At 44.0% G+C, this 13,032-nt stretch overlaps 1 protein-coding gene across 3 annotated transcripts; it reads left to right on the forward strand.

The window, feature by feature from the left end:
* The first annotated feature begins 324 nt into the window (after positions 1-324).
* Kcne4 (potassium voltage-gated channel subfamily E regulatory subunit 4) lies at positions 325-4,864 on the forward strand. Of its 3 annotated transcripts, none has more exons than XM_046439971.2 (3): positions 334-398; positions 1,576-1,870; positions 2,383-4,864. In XM_046439971.2, exon 3 carries the CDS (start codon positions 2,394-2,396, stop codon positions 2,919-2,921), a length of 528 nt encoding a protein of 175 aa, XP_046295927.1. In that variant the 5' UTR covers positions 334-398; positions 1,576-1,870; positions 2,383-2,393; the 3' UTR covers positions 2,922-4,864. The 3 variants fall into 3 exon arrangements, with proteins under 3 accessions (XP_058433460.1, XP_046295927.1, XP_046295928.1); XM_046439972.2 differs by having other exon boundaries at positions 341-398; positions 1,737-1,870; XM_058577477.1 differs by having other exon boundaries at positions 325-1,870.
* Positions 4,865-13,032: the final 8,168 nt, after the last annotated feature.

The following is a 13,032-nucleotide window of genomic DNA, read 5'->3' on the forward strand; positions in this document are numbered from 1 at the left end:
CGGTGGTCACCCAGTGGAGTTTCCCGCCTTGACCCCCGCCCTGACTCCTGCAGTGGGTTTTGTTCTTCCTGTGTCTCCAACCTGCTGTCATTTGGACTCCATTTCAGATTTGTCCTCACACACGTCTTCTTTGGTTTTAGAGCCTTGAGGCTGTTGGCTCAGGGCTGGGAATTTATTCCCTTGGAAACTTCAGCCTCTGGCTTCCTGGCATCAGGCCTTGCGCTTCCTGCCTTTGAACCTGGTAATAACCCTTCTCCCCACCTCCTCTCCGCCTCCTGGGAGCTTCCAGTTCATAGTGCTTGACAAACCCTGGGTGTTTGCTAATTTCATGCATATCTCAAGGTACGTGATCCACAGCACTGGGCTCTGTGATCAGCAGGCAAACGCTGCAGGCTCCGGTATGGATACAGTGTCCAGTGCTTGGGGTGGATTCGGGTGGGCAAAGCCAAGTCTACCATGGCTGAGGCAGCTGTGGTGCTTTTTAAGGATCGACACGAATATGAGGGTGTCTTTATCGATGTGAGCCAAGGCCATTGTATGGATGATCTTAGTGCTAGGATTGTGGGCTGTTGATACCTCATTGCTGATGGGGGATTTAAGGGATGAGCAGAGGAGAGTCCAGTGGGAAAGGCAGCAGCCTCGGTCCAGCAACCCCCTCTTTCTACAGGCGTCCTCCTAGAATTAGGACCAGGCACATAGCCAGGTTTCTAGTGAAAGTTCTAGAGTCCCGGCCGTGTGTGTTCCGATGGGTCAGAGAATGTCTTCATGTGTTCCCTGAGCTTTTACTTAACAACAGCAGGACCACAAGTGATGTTCCCTTTAGAGCTGGATGGAAAAGTAATCTGACTACAATTCACAGACAACTGGAGGCTGAGGACTCCTTCCACTTTGACTTCAAATGGGAGCCTCTCAGAATGCGCATGCCGGGGAGCAAAGACTGGAGTGAAATCCTCATACTCTTCGGTGCCTCTCGGTGGATCCCAACAGCCACTTTGCACCATTCACTACCACGGAGCCAAACCTGCTCATAGAACCCTTCACCATAACTTCTTTCCACTACACAGAGACTGCTGAAAAGAATCTGGAAGATTTTTATTAAACAATGACTATAAAAAAATAGATTTCATTGCTTGGTAGACAGGTAGAGTCTCTCCAGGTTGCTAAAGGGCTAACCTGTACCAAATAGATTTCAAGCTTTAAAGGGATTAAGCCAAAAGGAACTTAAAATTCCACATGGTTTATACAGTTCTGCATTCTGAAGCCCTCCCTGCCATGCCCAGCAATTTTATGGATCAAGAATCTGAGGTATAGGAAGTTTAGGGAAGGATTTAATTTGCAGAGAAAGTGGAAGAACTGAAGCTTAAGCCCTAGTTTCCTGACTGTAAATCCTGTACTTATTTCCAACTGTCTCTCATTCAGATTGTGGGATTCGACTGCCTCAGAAACCTACAGATGACATAATGGGTATTCCCAAGGGGGCATTGAAGCAGGGACTAATTTTGCGCGAGGCTGGACTTTGGAGTCCTGGTTCTGACCTAGCACCTTCTTCTCTCCTCCCTCCCCTCCTTTTCACAGCCACCTGAAAACTCTGGCTCAGGCAGGGGCAGGAGGAGCAGCTTCTACTTTGTAGCCTTTTTCTTTTCACCAGCTGCGAAGTTCAGGGAGTTGAACTGCTGTGCTGTGAGTTCACTGCTCACTCTGCCGCGGTCAACCTCTGTTGTAAATTTTCCTCCCAGAACACGTGACGATGCATTTCTTGACTATATATCCCCGACTGCAGCAGCCGAGCTGTCAGAGTGCGCGCAGGACGCAAAAGCGGAGCGCTCTTGGACCTGACGATTTAGGAATTCAGAGGAACTGCCAGCCTTGGGTAAGTCACAGTGCTGCTTTGCTTCTTTGAAAGAGGAACGTGCCTAAGTACAAATACACCACGCTCTTTTCTTTCTGTTTCCTTTGTTTGCTCTAAGGAACTTTGCTTTGAATTTTAAAAAAGTTGAAGTTTTAGAAGCCAAATGCCAATTTTTGGTTCTGCTCCAAGGGTTCAAGTATGTGTCCCACTTTTTAACTTGTATTATTTACTTTCTCTACTCTTGCTGGCATAGGGAATTTTTGAAAGAATGAAAGTAATGCCTGCTCCTTTATGAAATGCACAGAAGATGGATATATAGCATAGACGCGAAAAAGTGAAAGTTCTTCCTTTCCCGCTTGCTCTCCAAGCCCTCAGAGCTAAACCCTGTTAACTCTTTGGTGGAACTTCCTACTGCTCTTTATTTCATGCATTTATAAACTTTTTGACACTGTGACTCCATAAACCTCGTGCTTGCCCTCCTCCACGTTAGGGGGTCCTGGTAGGAGAGCTCTAATCTGTGGCTTTCTCCCCAGACCCCGGCTGCATGTGCCGTGCTTCAATGCTGAAGATGGAGACTCTGAACAGCACACACCCCAGCACCGCAGCCTCCAGTAGCCCCCTGGAGTCCCATGTGCCCAGCAGTGGCAGCGGCAACGGCAATGAATATTTCTACATTCTGGTTGTCATGTCCTTCTATGGCATTTTCTTGATTGGAATCATGCTGGGTTACATGAAATCCAAGAGGCGAGAGAAGAAGTCCAGCCTCCTGCTGCTGTACAAAGATGAAGAGAGGCTCTGGGGAGAGGCCATGAAGCCGCTGCCCATGGTTTCAGGCCTGAGGTCAGTGCAGGTGCCCATGATGCTGAACATGCTGCAAGAGAGTGTGGCCCCTGCGCTGTCCTGCACCCTCTGCTCCATGGAAGGGGACAGCGTGAGCTCCGAGTCTTCTTCCCCAGATGTGCATCTCACCATCCAGGAGGAGGGGGCAGACGACGAGATGGAGGAGACTTCAGAGACGCCTCTCAACGAAAGCAGTGAAGGGTCCTCTGAGAACATCCATCAGAATTCCTAGCACCCCCAGGGATCCTGAGGTGGCTCTGCCAGCCAGCAGCACCCTTAGAAAAAGAAAAGACATCATCAAGTGTCCGGTTTCACTTTTGCAGTGCAGCTGCCACTTTGAAAAGGCCCTCAGATAGCCCCTGAAATAGGGGAGGGCGAGAGACAAGGCTCAGCTGGAGGTGCCTGCGATTGGGACCTGCCACCTGAAAAGCCCCAAAGACGTGCAGTGTGTTCATTTACTTTGGGGTCTGGATTTCAGGGTTCCTGTTCAGCCTTTGGTCGGATGATGTGCTTGTCATTGTCTCACTGGATGTCCAGGGTCACTTGTGCAGCATCTGCCTTTTGCTGGGGCTGCTAAATGCCTAGGGCAGGCTGAGGGACTAGTCTTGATTTGCTAATTTGCCTAGAGCTTTGTTCTTCTAGATCTAATTGGCTGTAAGTATCTCTACTATGTACCTGTGGCATTAGTTCACAGAGGGTTACAAGCTGCTTTTGGAGGTCTTTGGATAAGAGGGGAAATTTTAATGAATGATTTTAGATAGGAGAAAGCTGGAGATCTGAGCTCAACCTGTTTGCACAATGTAAGGGAAAAAAGCAACTTTTTAAATCTGTTAACATTAGCTGGGGTTATAAGAGATGATCTGCTATTTTGATCTTTTGTCTCATCTATGACCTTGAACTTGTGCCTGTCCAACATTAGATGCTGGCATGATGCTCTTTTGGTCAGAGAGCTCCCCCAGAATCTATCCTGCACTCTGGCCATGCAGGGGGCTCTTCCTGATCTTTCCAGAAGGAGTGTTGGTGGAGTTGAACAAGGCCAAGCTGTTTTCTTGTTTTCCCAGCCTAGTTTTCTGAGCTGGGAGAGGACATACTACGGGACTCACAATGTGGTATTTCGTCACGTAGCTGAGACCTAAAAGGGCATATTCAAGCAGAGATTGCACAAAGCTGGGGTCCAAGTCTATGTTTGCTGATCCCAAGCCCTGACGCTCATCTGCTGTGTGGTCCTGGGCATGTCTTCAAGAGGCTTGTTGCCTTCATGAGGCTCCTGAGGATGTGCAGCCCCAGGGGGCTGGGAGGATTTCAGGACTCTGTGATAAATGCTCCATGGCCTGGTGTGAGGAAGCTTGGACCAAATATTTCCCCTTTTGCCAGTTAGTCTGAAAAAGGATCTTCTGATTTAAAGGAGCAGTTGGAGACTCTTGTGTATGTGTAACTGGGGAATTTGGGGCTGATCACCAGCTATCCCTGCTGTCATTTTCCCAGGATTAAACTAAAAAGGCAGATACCACATTTTCCTCTGCACAGTTCTCTGGATGGTGGGTTGTGAACACTCCCAACTAAGGGAAAGAGAAGTCTGGAAGGAAATGCTCAGGAATGCTTGTCAGTATGTATTCTTGTGGTCAGTAGCTTTGTAGCAGAATCTCTCAGCCACTGGAGACAACACCAAAACATCAGATTTAATTCTAGTAAAAAAAAAAAACTTAAAAAAATACATATATATATATATACTCTCCCTGGATTGGAGGTACAGTGATAACTGCTGTTCCCATGGAAGGGTTAACAGTATAGGAGCTGGTTCATCAGTCTGCCTTGATACAGAACTAGAGGAAATTTGTTGGTGGGAGAAAGGCTCTCTGTTCACTTTAAAACTCAGAGTGTGGATTTACTCCAAAGGGGGCCATTTAAGTTGAAAGAAGCCAAGTTGAGTTTGGCCTCTTGCCTGGAATCACTTGAATTCTGAAACTTCACTGCGACGGACATGTGCCTTGTCACATTTTCCATTGCTTAATCCTGAAGTTTGGTGCAAGTCTATCTGCGCCTGTTAAAAAGTGATGTATATACTTCCTGTTTATTCTATTGAGTTGTATAGAATTGTCTTTTGTATTTAATGGTTTGTAATTTTCACAGTTTTTTTTAATTTAAATAAACAAACACATTTTCCCCCCCTGGGAAGTCATGTGTTTTTTCTTTGCTTCTTCAATATAATTTGTAGTTTCTCAGACATCACAGAAATGTGCTCCAAGACATCTCCAAATTTTGCTCATCTTCCAAGTCAGACTCTTCTAAAGGCATATCTTGTTTCTGCCTGAGCCATGGAGTGAGTGAGGCATGGCTTTTCAGCTTTTGATAAGCTTTGATTTGCTTTGCAATAAAAAGAAAACAGGCTGAGCATGGTCTTCCATCAACTTCTCTGAAGGTGGTGAAGCCTTTGGACTTGAATGTGTACTGACTTGGCAAGTGCTGTTAAGACGTTGCTTCAAATCTGGTTGCAAGAAAACATTTGATTTGCATGCTGGCTTGGCGAGTGTTATCGACACGTATGGCCTCCGAAGCACAGGCAAACGGTCAGGGTGTTGCTGTGTATACAAACTTAGGAACACAATGGAGTACAAAGTCCACAAGTTGGGGTTGACTCTCTTCCAGTCTCCTCCCTGCTAAGACAGATTTCTCCCTGGGTCTTGCTGTATCTCTTCCCCACAGGCTGAAGCATGGCTAGCCTGCTGCCACCTCTGCTTTATTGATTTTATTTACATAGTCTATGCAAAATAAAACTTACCAAGACCTGTGGTTCATTTTCGAATCAAGCAGGTGGTAGAAAGTCCCCTTATTTTTATGTTTCTTAATCCACTGTGAACTTGACTTTTAATTTCAAGTAAAGGGTTCTGTTGGGCTCTCAATAATTGTGTACCTGAAGGGCTCACCTGGAAGTGGTACAAGGGAAATTAGATCCTTCCCAAATCCCATCAAAGCTCTCAATCCTCCAGTTGGTACTTTGTCAATGTAAATGAGATTATTTTAAAAGGTAACAAAACCCTTCAGTTCATCCCAGCTTAATGTCATTCGTGGTCAGGAAATAGTTAAGAAAAACTTTTTCTGACCATGGGCGGAAGAAGAGGGAATTCTAAACTCTAATTGTCCTAAAAATATGCAGAGTACACTATGTCGTTTTAATGGAATATTTGTTTTCTTAAAAAAAAAAAAAAAGAACTTCTAAGGAGAACCTAAGACCCAAGGGGTTTAGTCTGTGTGGATTTACTCATGCATGTGAAAAACTGTGAAGGGAATTCGGACCGTGCACCTAAGACATTAGAAACATATTTTAAAAGCACTTAAAAGTCCAGGGGGGAGGTCACTGGCCCGTCCGGCTTGCTCCATGCTGTTCTAATTACACCTTTGTACGTCAGTTTCAGGCAGGGTTGCTGCAGAGACAAGGATTTCTTTCGTGGACAGAATCATGGGATCAAAACTATCGGGAAGGGCTGAAGTTGTGCCAGGGAATGAACGCTCTTGGCTCACAGTCCTGGTTGGAAAGTGGACCCCGTGGTGCATTCAGAGCTGTGATTGGATGGTTTGTGGTCAGACGTGCACTTCCAGGGCTCAGCCAAGGAAAGGTCATTTATCATCCTGTAAAATGCTGTTCTAACCCTAGACAGTGTGGCACAGGCAGAACGCTGAGTTTAAAAATGTCAAATTTAAATTCAAAGTTTAAGAAGGGCATACATTTACCCTAAACTCCGGGCTTTGTGCTGGAGAAAATCAAGGGCATCTCGTGGGTCTAGGGCTTGGAGGGAGACAGGTCAGCAGGGTGTCCCGGATGGTGGTGAAGCTGGAGATGAACTGAAGGAGGGCAGGCCATGTGCAAGGGCAGGAAGGTGGGCTCAGCCTTGTTATGTCTGGTTTTCTAAGCTGACTCTTCCCCTGTGTGCTTTGCAGCTCTGGGGAAGCTACCCAACTCTGACCTCTCTCTTTCAACACGGATAACACACTGGCCTCCCTCTTTGGGGAGCTGTTCATGAAAAAGAATAGTGAGACGAGAAACACCGAGTGCCCTGTGAAAGTCAAGAAGAAGCAGCGCCAGGCTTCTAAAAATGCTTCCTGGGCACGCATCTGCAAACAAAGCCACAGAGACATCCTCTTCTGTGACAGTTTCCTCAGGAGACTGCACTGTTCAGAGAGAGGACACGATTTGCCAAAGGAGAAGGGTCATAAGAGAGAAAGCACTGTCTAATTCTGCCTTTCCCATTTATGAAATGTTTCCTCCCACACAGGAAGGAACAGTTTGGGATGCAAGCTGTTACCATGGAGACAACCAGCCAAGGCCATTTGATTGCAGGAACCTGGGGCCCACTGCTACTGGATCTCTAGGGCCATTTCATGAAGTTGGGGTTTGGTCCTTGGCTCAGGTGATGAGCTGTGAGCCCACTGCTGGCAGAGTAGGGGGTGCAGGGCCAGTGTCCCCCTTTTATCCTGCACACTGCTGTTCTTTCTTCCTGCACTCTCCTTGTAGGTGTCAATATAGGACTGTCCCATTCCAAAACAGGGCTAAGCTCTTATTCTTCCATCCTTGGAAATACACTTTCCTGCAAAGAAACCTGATCAAAGAATTCTTCTCATCAAGAAGTGTGCTCCTTTCCTCAACAGACACTAGTATGGCAATTTGTAAATCAATGGATGTGTAACTGATGTGAATCTGCAATCTGTGTATGGGGTGAAGGTGGGAGTTCATAACCCACTAGAATCAAAGTGTGGAATATGATATGTCAAGAAATTTGTAATGTTTTGAACAACCCACAATAAAAAATTAAAAAAAAAAAAAAAAAAAAAAAGAAGTGTGCTCCTTTCCTGTTCTTAATGGGTCCCCATCACTTGTTTTCTCTTTGTTCCACCTCCCTCCCCTCTTCTCTCACTTTGTTCTATTACCCTGAAATAACAAAAATAATCATAATCACAAGGCACAATACTTATTTGGCACTTATTATAAGCCATGTATATAATTCATTCAACTTTTATAGTAACCTCATACTTTGAGCTTCTACCCCATTCTAGGCCTGGTGAAAAAAATGTAGCACCTGCCAGACCCCCAGTCATGGCATAGACTGCATATGGATGAATCCTATTAAAATTAACTCTGTCTCTGGCTAACTGAGCGCTCTCTGGCTCTAGGACGTAAGCATACATGGCTTTTGTCTTTCAATAGTTAGTGGACACTGTGATGCCATATATATATATATCTTACCTATTTTTTTTTCTCTGTAATGAGCCACTTTCCTTTTGATTTCCCCTTTAATATTCTCAAGAGAACTGTGAGGCAGTTTATAATACTATAAATATAGGTAAGAGGCTCAAGAAGTTAGTTGCTAGTCAAGTAATGAATGATCTGGATTCAGATGCAGATTTTCTGATATAAGCTCTGATATTCCTTTGACCACGAGGAGGCAGACTGTATGAGACACGGAATCTAGTCTTGTCTTGGACATTAGGAAACCCTGTGGCATTGCATGTGTTGGTCAGTTCCCTGAGAACACTCCTTCATTGGTAAAATGGAGAAAGTACCATTTTTCTACTGCTTTCAAAACATTCTCAAAACCACATATGAAGTAGCTGGAAAAATAGAAAATCTTTGTCTTTGGGGACAGTTTTTAGACATCTTGTTTACCAACATCTTGTTTTCCCCTCTGACTTCATAAAATATTCAATTTCTTAATTGCTGTCCACCTCTTCCTTATACCACCATGGCTCCTGGTCAATGTGAACCGAGTAGAAATGATATGGGTCACTTCTGAGTTGAGTCAGTGAGAAGATATGATTCTTTTGGTCACAGTCCTCACCTGCTTGTTACCAATGAGACTACATATTCCAGATGGTACAAATAACAGGAAGAGCCTGTGGCAGCCTGAAATGGTTAGTTACTTCATGGAACACAATTGCTGTGGAGAGTTGTCCAAACATGTAGCTGACTTTACATGAAGAAATAATAACTCTAAGCTGTATAAAGGTGGAGAGTTTGGGTGTTTTGCTACTGCAGAACCTCACCAATCTGCAGTATTAGAGAGACACAGCATGCTGGAAGATGTCTTCTGGACAATTTGCCCAATCCCTACATTTGATGGCAGGGAAATTAAAGTTTACAGAAGTTACGTGACTTGTCTTGACCACAGCTATCTCTTCCAAGGCTCATTGAAGATTGAGGACCTCTACCGTGTTCTCTTTTTTAAAAAAATTTTTTTGAAGTTATAGATGAACACAATACCTTTATTTATTTATTTATTTATTTATTTTTTGTGGTTCTGAGTGTCAAACCCAGGGCCTCACACATGCTAGGCAAGTGCTCTACCACTGAGTGACAACCCCAGCCCCTACCGTGTTCTCTTTTAAGCCTGCACCTTAAATCTGCTCTGAGCAGGACTGAGTCACTGGTACTGCCCTATTTACTGTCCCAGAAACCCTTCTGGGAATTAGCTTCTTTTCCCCTGGTCAAATTGGACACTTACTGCCCTTGTTGTGGGATGGATCTGAGTGGGTAAAAGTCAACATATTTCCCAAAATCATGCAGTGAGACACACTGGGATTTTGAATAAAGGTAGATAAGCTATATAGGAGGAGGGAAATATTCAAACAGGATTTGACATAATCGTCTGCAGAAAGCTTACTGGCTTTTAGCTTCCTTCCTTTCTCTCTCTCTCTGTCTCCCTCTCCCCTCCCCCTCCCTATCTCCCCCTCTCCCTCTCTCCCCCTCCCCCTCTCCCTCTCCCTTTTCCTCTCCCCCTTTCCTATTCTGCTCAGTTCCAGCACTACAGGAGGTCATATGCTCTTGTATCCCTCGTGCAAATGCTCTCGGGTCTGATATCCCTGAATGGAGACCCTTGAAGACAGACACTGGAGGTTCAGCTAAGGATGTGGTTCAGCTAAGACAGACACTGGAGGTTCAGCTCGTGACTGAGGATGTGGACGTTGCAGAAGCTCATGGGCACACCTCTGACCATTATTTTTACATGCCTATGCCTGATAGGGAAGCAGCTGATTCTCATTTTTATTGTCCTTTTCCACCCAGAACTTCTGCTAAAGAACTGGACACGATGCTTGGGCAGATTCTGTTTTTTATTAAAAATCTCCATTTTTATACTCTTATTACACTGTCCTCATGACTCATGACTGCAGAGTTATGGTGTCTTTTCCATAGGACTATAAACCTGTCAGGAGCTAGCACCATATAGCACCATGTGGAATTATTTTGTAATTATTTATTTAAATATAATATTTGAGCTGGTATCTTCAGGGTTCTCTTTCAGCATGTTATATTTTTAATTTTTAATTTTAATTTTAATTTTTTTTAGTTATACATGGCAGTAGAATGTATTTTGATATACTATACATACATGGAGTACAACTTCCCTTCTGTGGTTGTACATGATGTGGAGTTACGCTAGTCATGTATTCCTATGTGAACACAGGGAAGTTATGTCTGATTCATCCTATCAGCATGTTCTTTTAGTCCTGTTTTACATTTTCTCCTTAGATGATCTTATCCAAATTCAAATCTTCAACTATTAAGGTAAATAATTATAACAAACACCTGTCTGATACTTACTAGGTGGCAGGCACTTGTCATGACATTTAATTCTCACAAGAGACAGGAATTTTAAGTCCATTTTAAAGATAAAAAGACAGAGATCTTGAAAGGTTAAGAGTACCAACAAGGTCATGAGTCTAGTTAGCAGAACTGAAATTTGAACCTGGCGATCTGGCTCTGGAGTTGATGTACCCAACCACCCACCACAAAGTTGCTCAATCTCTAAGCCACAATCAGTCAGCTGTACCTTACGTTTTTCTCATGAATGCCAGTGCCTTTGACTAGATCCATTTACGTCTATAAACTCCTAAAATTTCCTAAATCTAAACTTGAACTCATCATTTTTCCCCTAAAACCAGTCCCCAACTTATATCCCAATGGTGTGCTAGTCACAGGAGAAACAGCAGGAGTAGTTCAATAAGTAAAATCAGGATGGAAGAATGCCCAGGAGCCAAATAAGCAGAGAGTTTGCAGAAAGAGGACATGGCCAGCCTTAGCGATGGCGGGTGGGTAGAGAACTCTTTTGACAGCATGAGGGTGGTTAGTACCTTAGGGCTTTGTAAAATGCTTAGCCATCACAAGTACAAAAGTTGGTTGCATGCCAAGGAATAGTTTTTGATTGTCTTTGTGACCTCTTTTTGGAAAGTTGGCTGTGAAAAGTAAAGTATAATGTGGCTAATTCAGAGTCAGAATTACTCAGAGGTCTCGTTCTTTCTTACTTGCCTATCATTGCTGCTTGGTTGATGTTGTGAATCCAGTTTCACTTCTTTTGTTAGTATGCAGATGCTTAGTTCCTTCCTGCATGTGTTGCTGTCGGAGCTGATATTTCCCTGGATTTATAACAGATCACCATGAAAGATACCCAGGGAGAATATAGAGTCAGCTGGGACAAGTTGCCCAGAGAAGAGGTGCTATAGGGTTGCACCAGAAAGCAGGGAGGTAAAATCAACCTCATACTCTCTGATTTTTATTCAGGAGCTCATTTTTTTTTCTTGGTGATTTAAAATTGATTGGGTGTGTAATTTTCTATAATAGTGTTTTTTTAATATAGAAAATGCCATAATGAAGTCAAGATGTCATTATGTCTGATTATGCTTAATTTCTGGGTGTCGAGAAATGGATTAAGGTATGTTTTACATATATTGATTGTAATTCAAACTACCCTTAAAATTCAAATTTCTGAATAAGTGGGTTGATAAAGATTTTTCTGATAGAGAGTAGTTGATACTGCATGATTCATGATCCTTTCATGGGTCTCCACATTAATAAAATCCAATGTGAAATACAACTTACTGATTTAAAAAATAAATAAGAATACAAACAATAAACTGGTTTAAAATCCTCCTTGCATATGAAGCATCATATACAAGTCCCACAAAGCCACACACACCAAGGAGACAGAAAGATGGCAGAGTAGAAGAGATTGCTTTCCAGGCTGCTCCAGGACATGAACCAAGAAAGCAGGTAGGTAGCTTCTCAGTGAGGTGGCTGGAAAAAAAATAGGAGTTTGGGGAATTAATACTGAACATTCAAAGCAGCTCAGGGACTCAGAAAGATGGACATAATAAAATAAAGAAGAAATTCTCCATGCCATCACTGCTGCTGCTGGTGTCTGCCAGAGCCTACCCTCTGTGGGCAAAGAGGAGGAATAGGGGAATAAAGGGAATCTGCATTTTGAGGAGGCCTGTAGCATGTCTTGGTACAAAGAGGTCAGTGATCAAAGATACTGCCAGACTGAGTGATCCAGAAGTTGTGCTGCACAATATCCTCATGTGGGAAAGATGACACGTCTCTCCCAGATGCCTGTGGAGATCCATGGAAGGTGCCATCTTGCAGCTGTACTGTAGCAACCTGTGGGTGTGAGAGCTGAGTCCTGGCAAATCTGAACTGGGTCCGAAAATGGGCCTGGAAGATGACTGCTACACATCATAGAGCTTGCCTAGGAGACCAGGAGAAATTCAGACGTGAATAGGATTTTGCACAGGGGAATTGGGTTGTGGAAACTCACTCAGTTCTCCTTCCCTTTGAGTCCAGTGGCTCTCAGGACTGGCTGGGAGGGCTGCACTTGGCCTGGAATTTAAACAGGTGGTTGTGGGTATGACTGAGCTTGGGTCCTGAACCCTGCAAAAGCAGGGTCCACAGGTGACTGAGAGGTAGAAGATTGGCTTCTCCACTGCAGAAGTGGAACCCAGGGGAGGACTCCTGGGGTGCAGTCTCCCAGAGTGGATTAGCAGCTGCTGGGGCCTTAAGGTATGCTGATTTAAGATCTTCAGACCAATTGCTATTCAACCAAGCACTGGGGCCTACCTAGACCTAACCCGACCTTCAGGAGCTCTGCCTGTGGGAATTCCTCTCATGGTACACTACAATGACCTCTCCGCCCTGAGGGTAGAGCAGAAAACACTCACCAACTCACTCTACCTCGCCCTGCTGAGAAGGGAAACTGAGAAATTTTGAATGCCAATCAGCAACTTGACAAGCAACACAAAAAGAGGAAGGATTTGACAGTTTGTGGCCACTACTCTTCTACATACTACATACCTCAAGAGGAAATGGAAAGACAGACATTTGGGAATAAGCAACAAAGATATAGTCTCACTGACAACTTTTGACCACTGCAACAAAAAGAATTTCTTAATGTTTCATACACAATTTTTTTCTTCCTATCTCCCTCCCTCCCTCTCTCTCTTTTCCTGTTTAATTGTGAGCTGAATAGTTTATGGACACTCATACATATTCTAGCATTTTTTGAAGGTAATTATTTTTTCAT

Source organism: Marmota monax, unplaced genomic scaffold (assembly GCF_021218885.2).
Source record: "Marmota monax isolate L192 unplaced genomic scaffold, Marmota_monax_Labrador192_F-V1.1 WCK01_AAM20220418_F8-fsc00041, whole genome shotgun sequence".
NCBI classification, from domain to species: Eukaryota; Metazoa; Chordata; class Mammalia; order Rodentia; family Sciuridae; genus Marmota; species Marmota monax.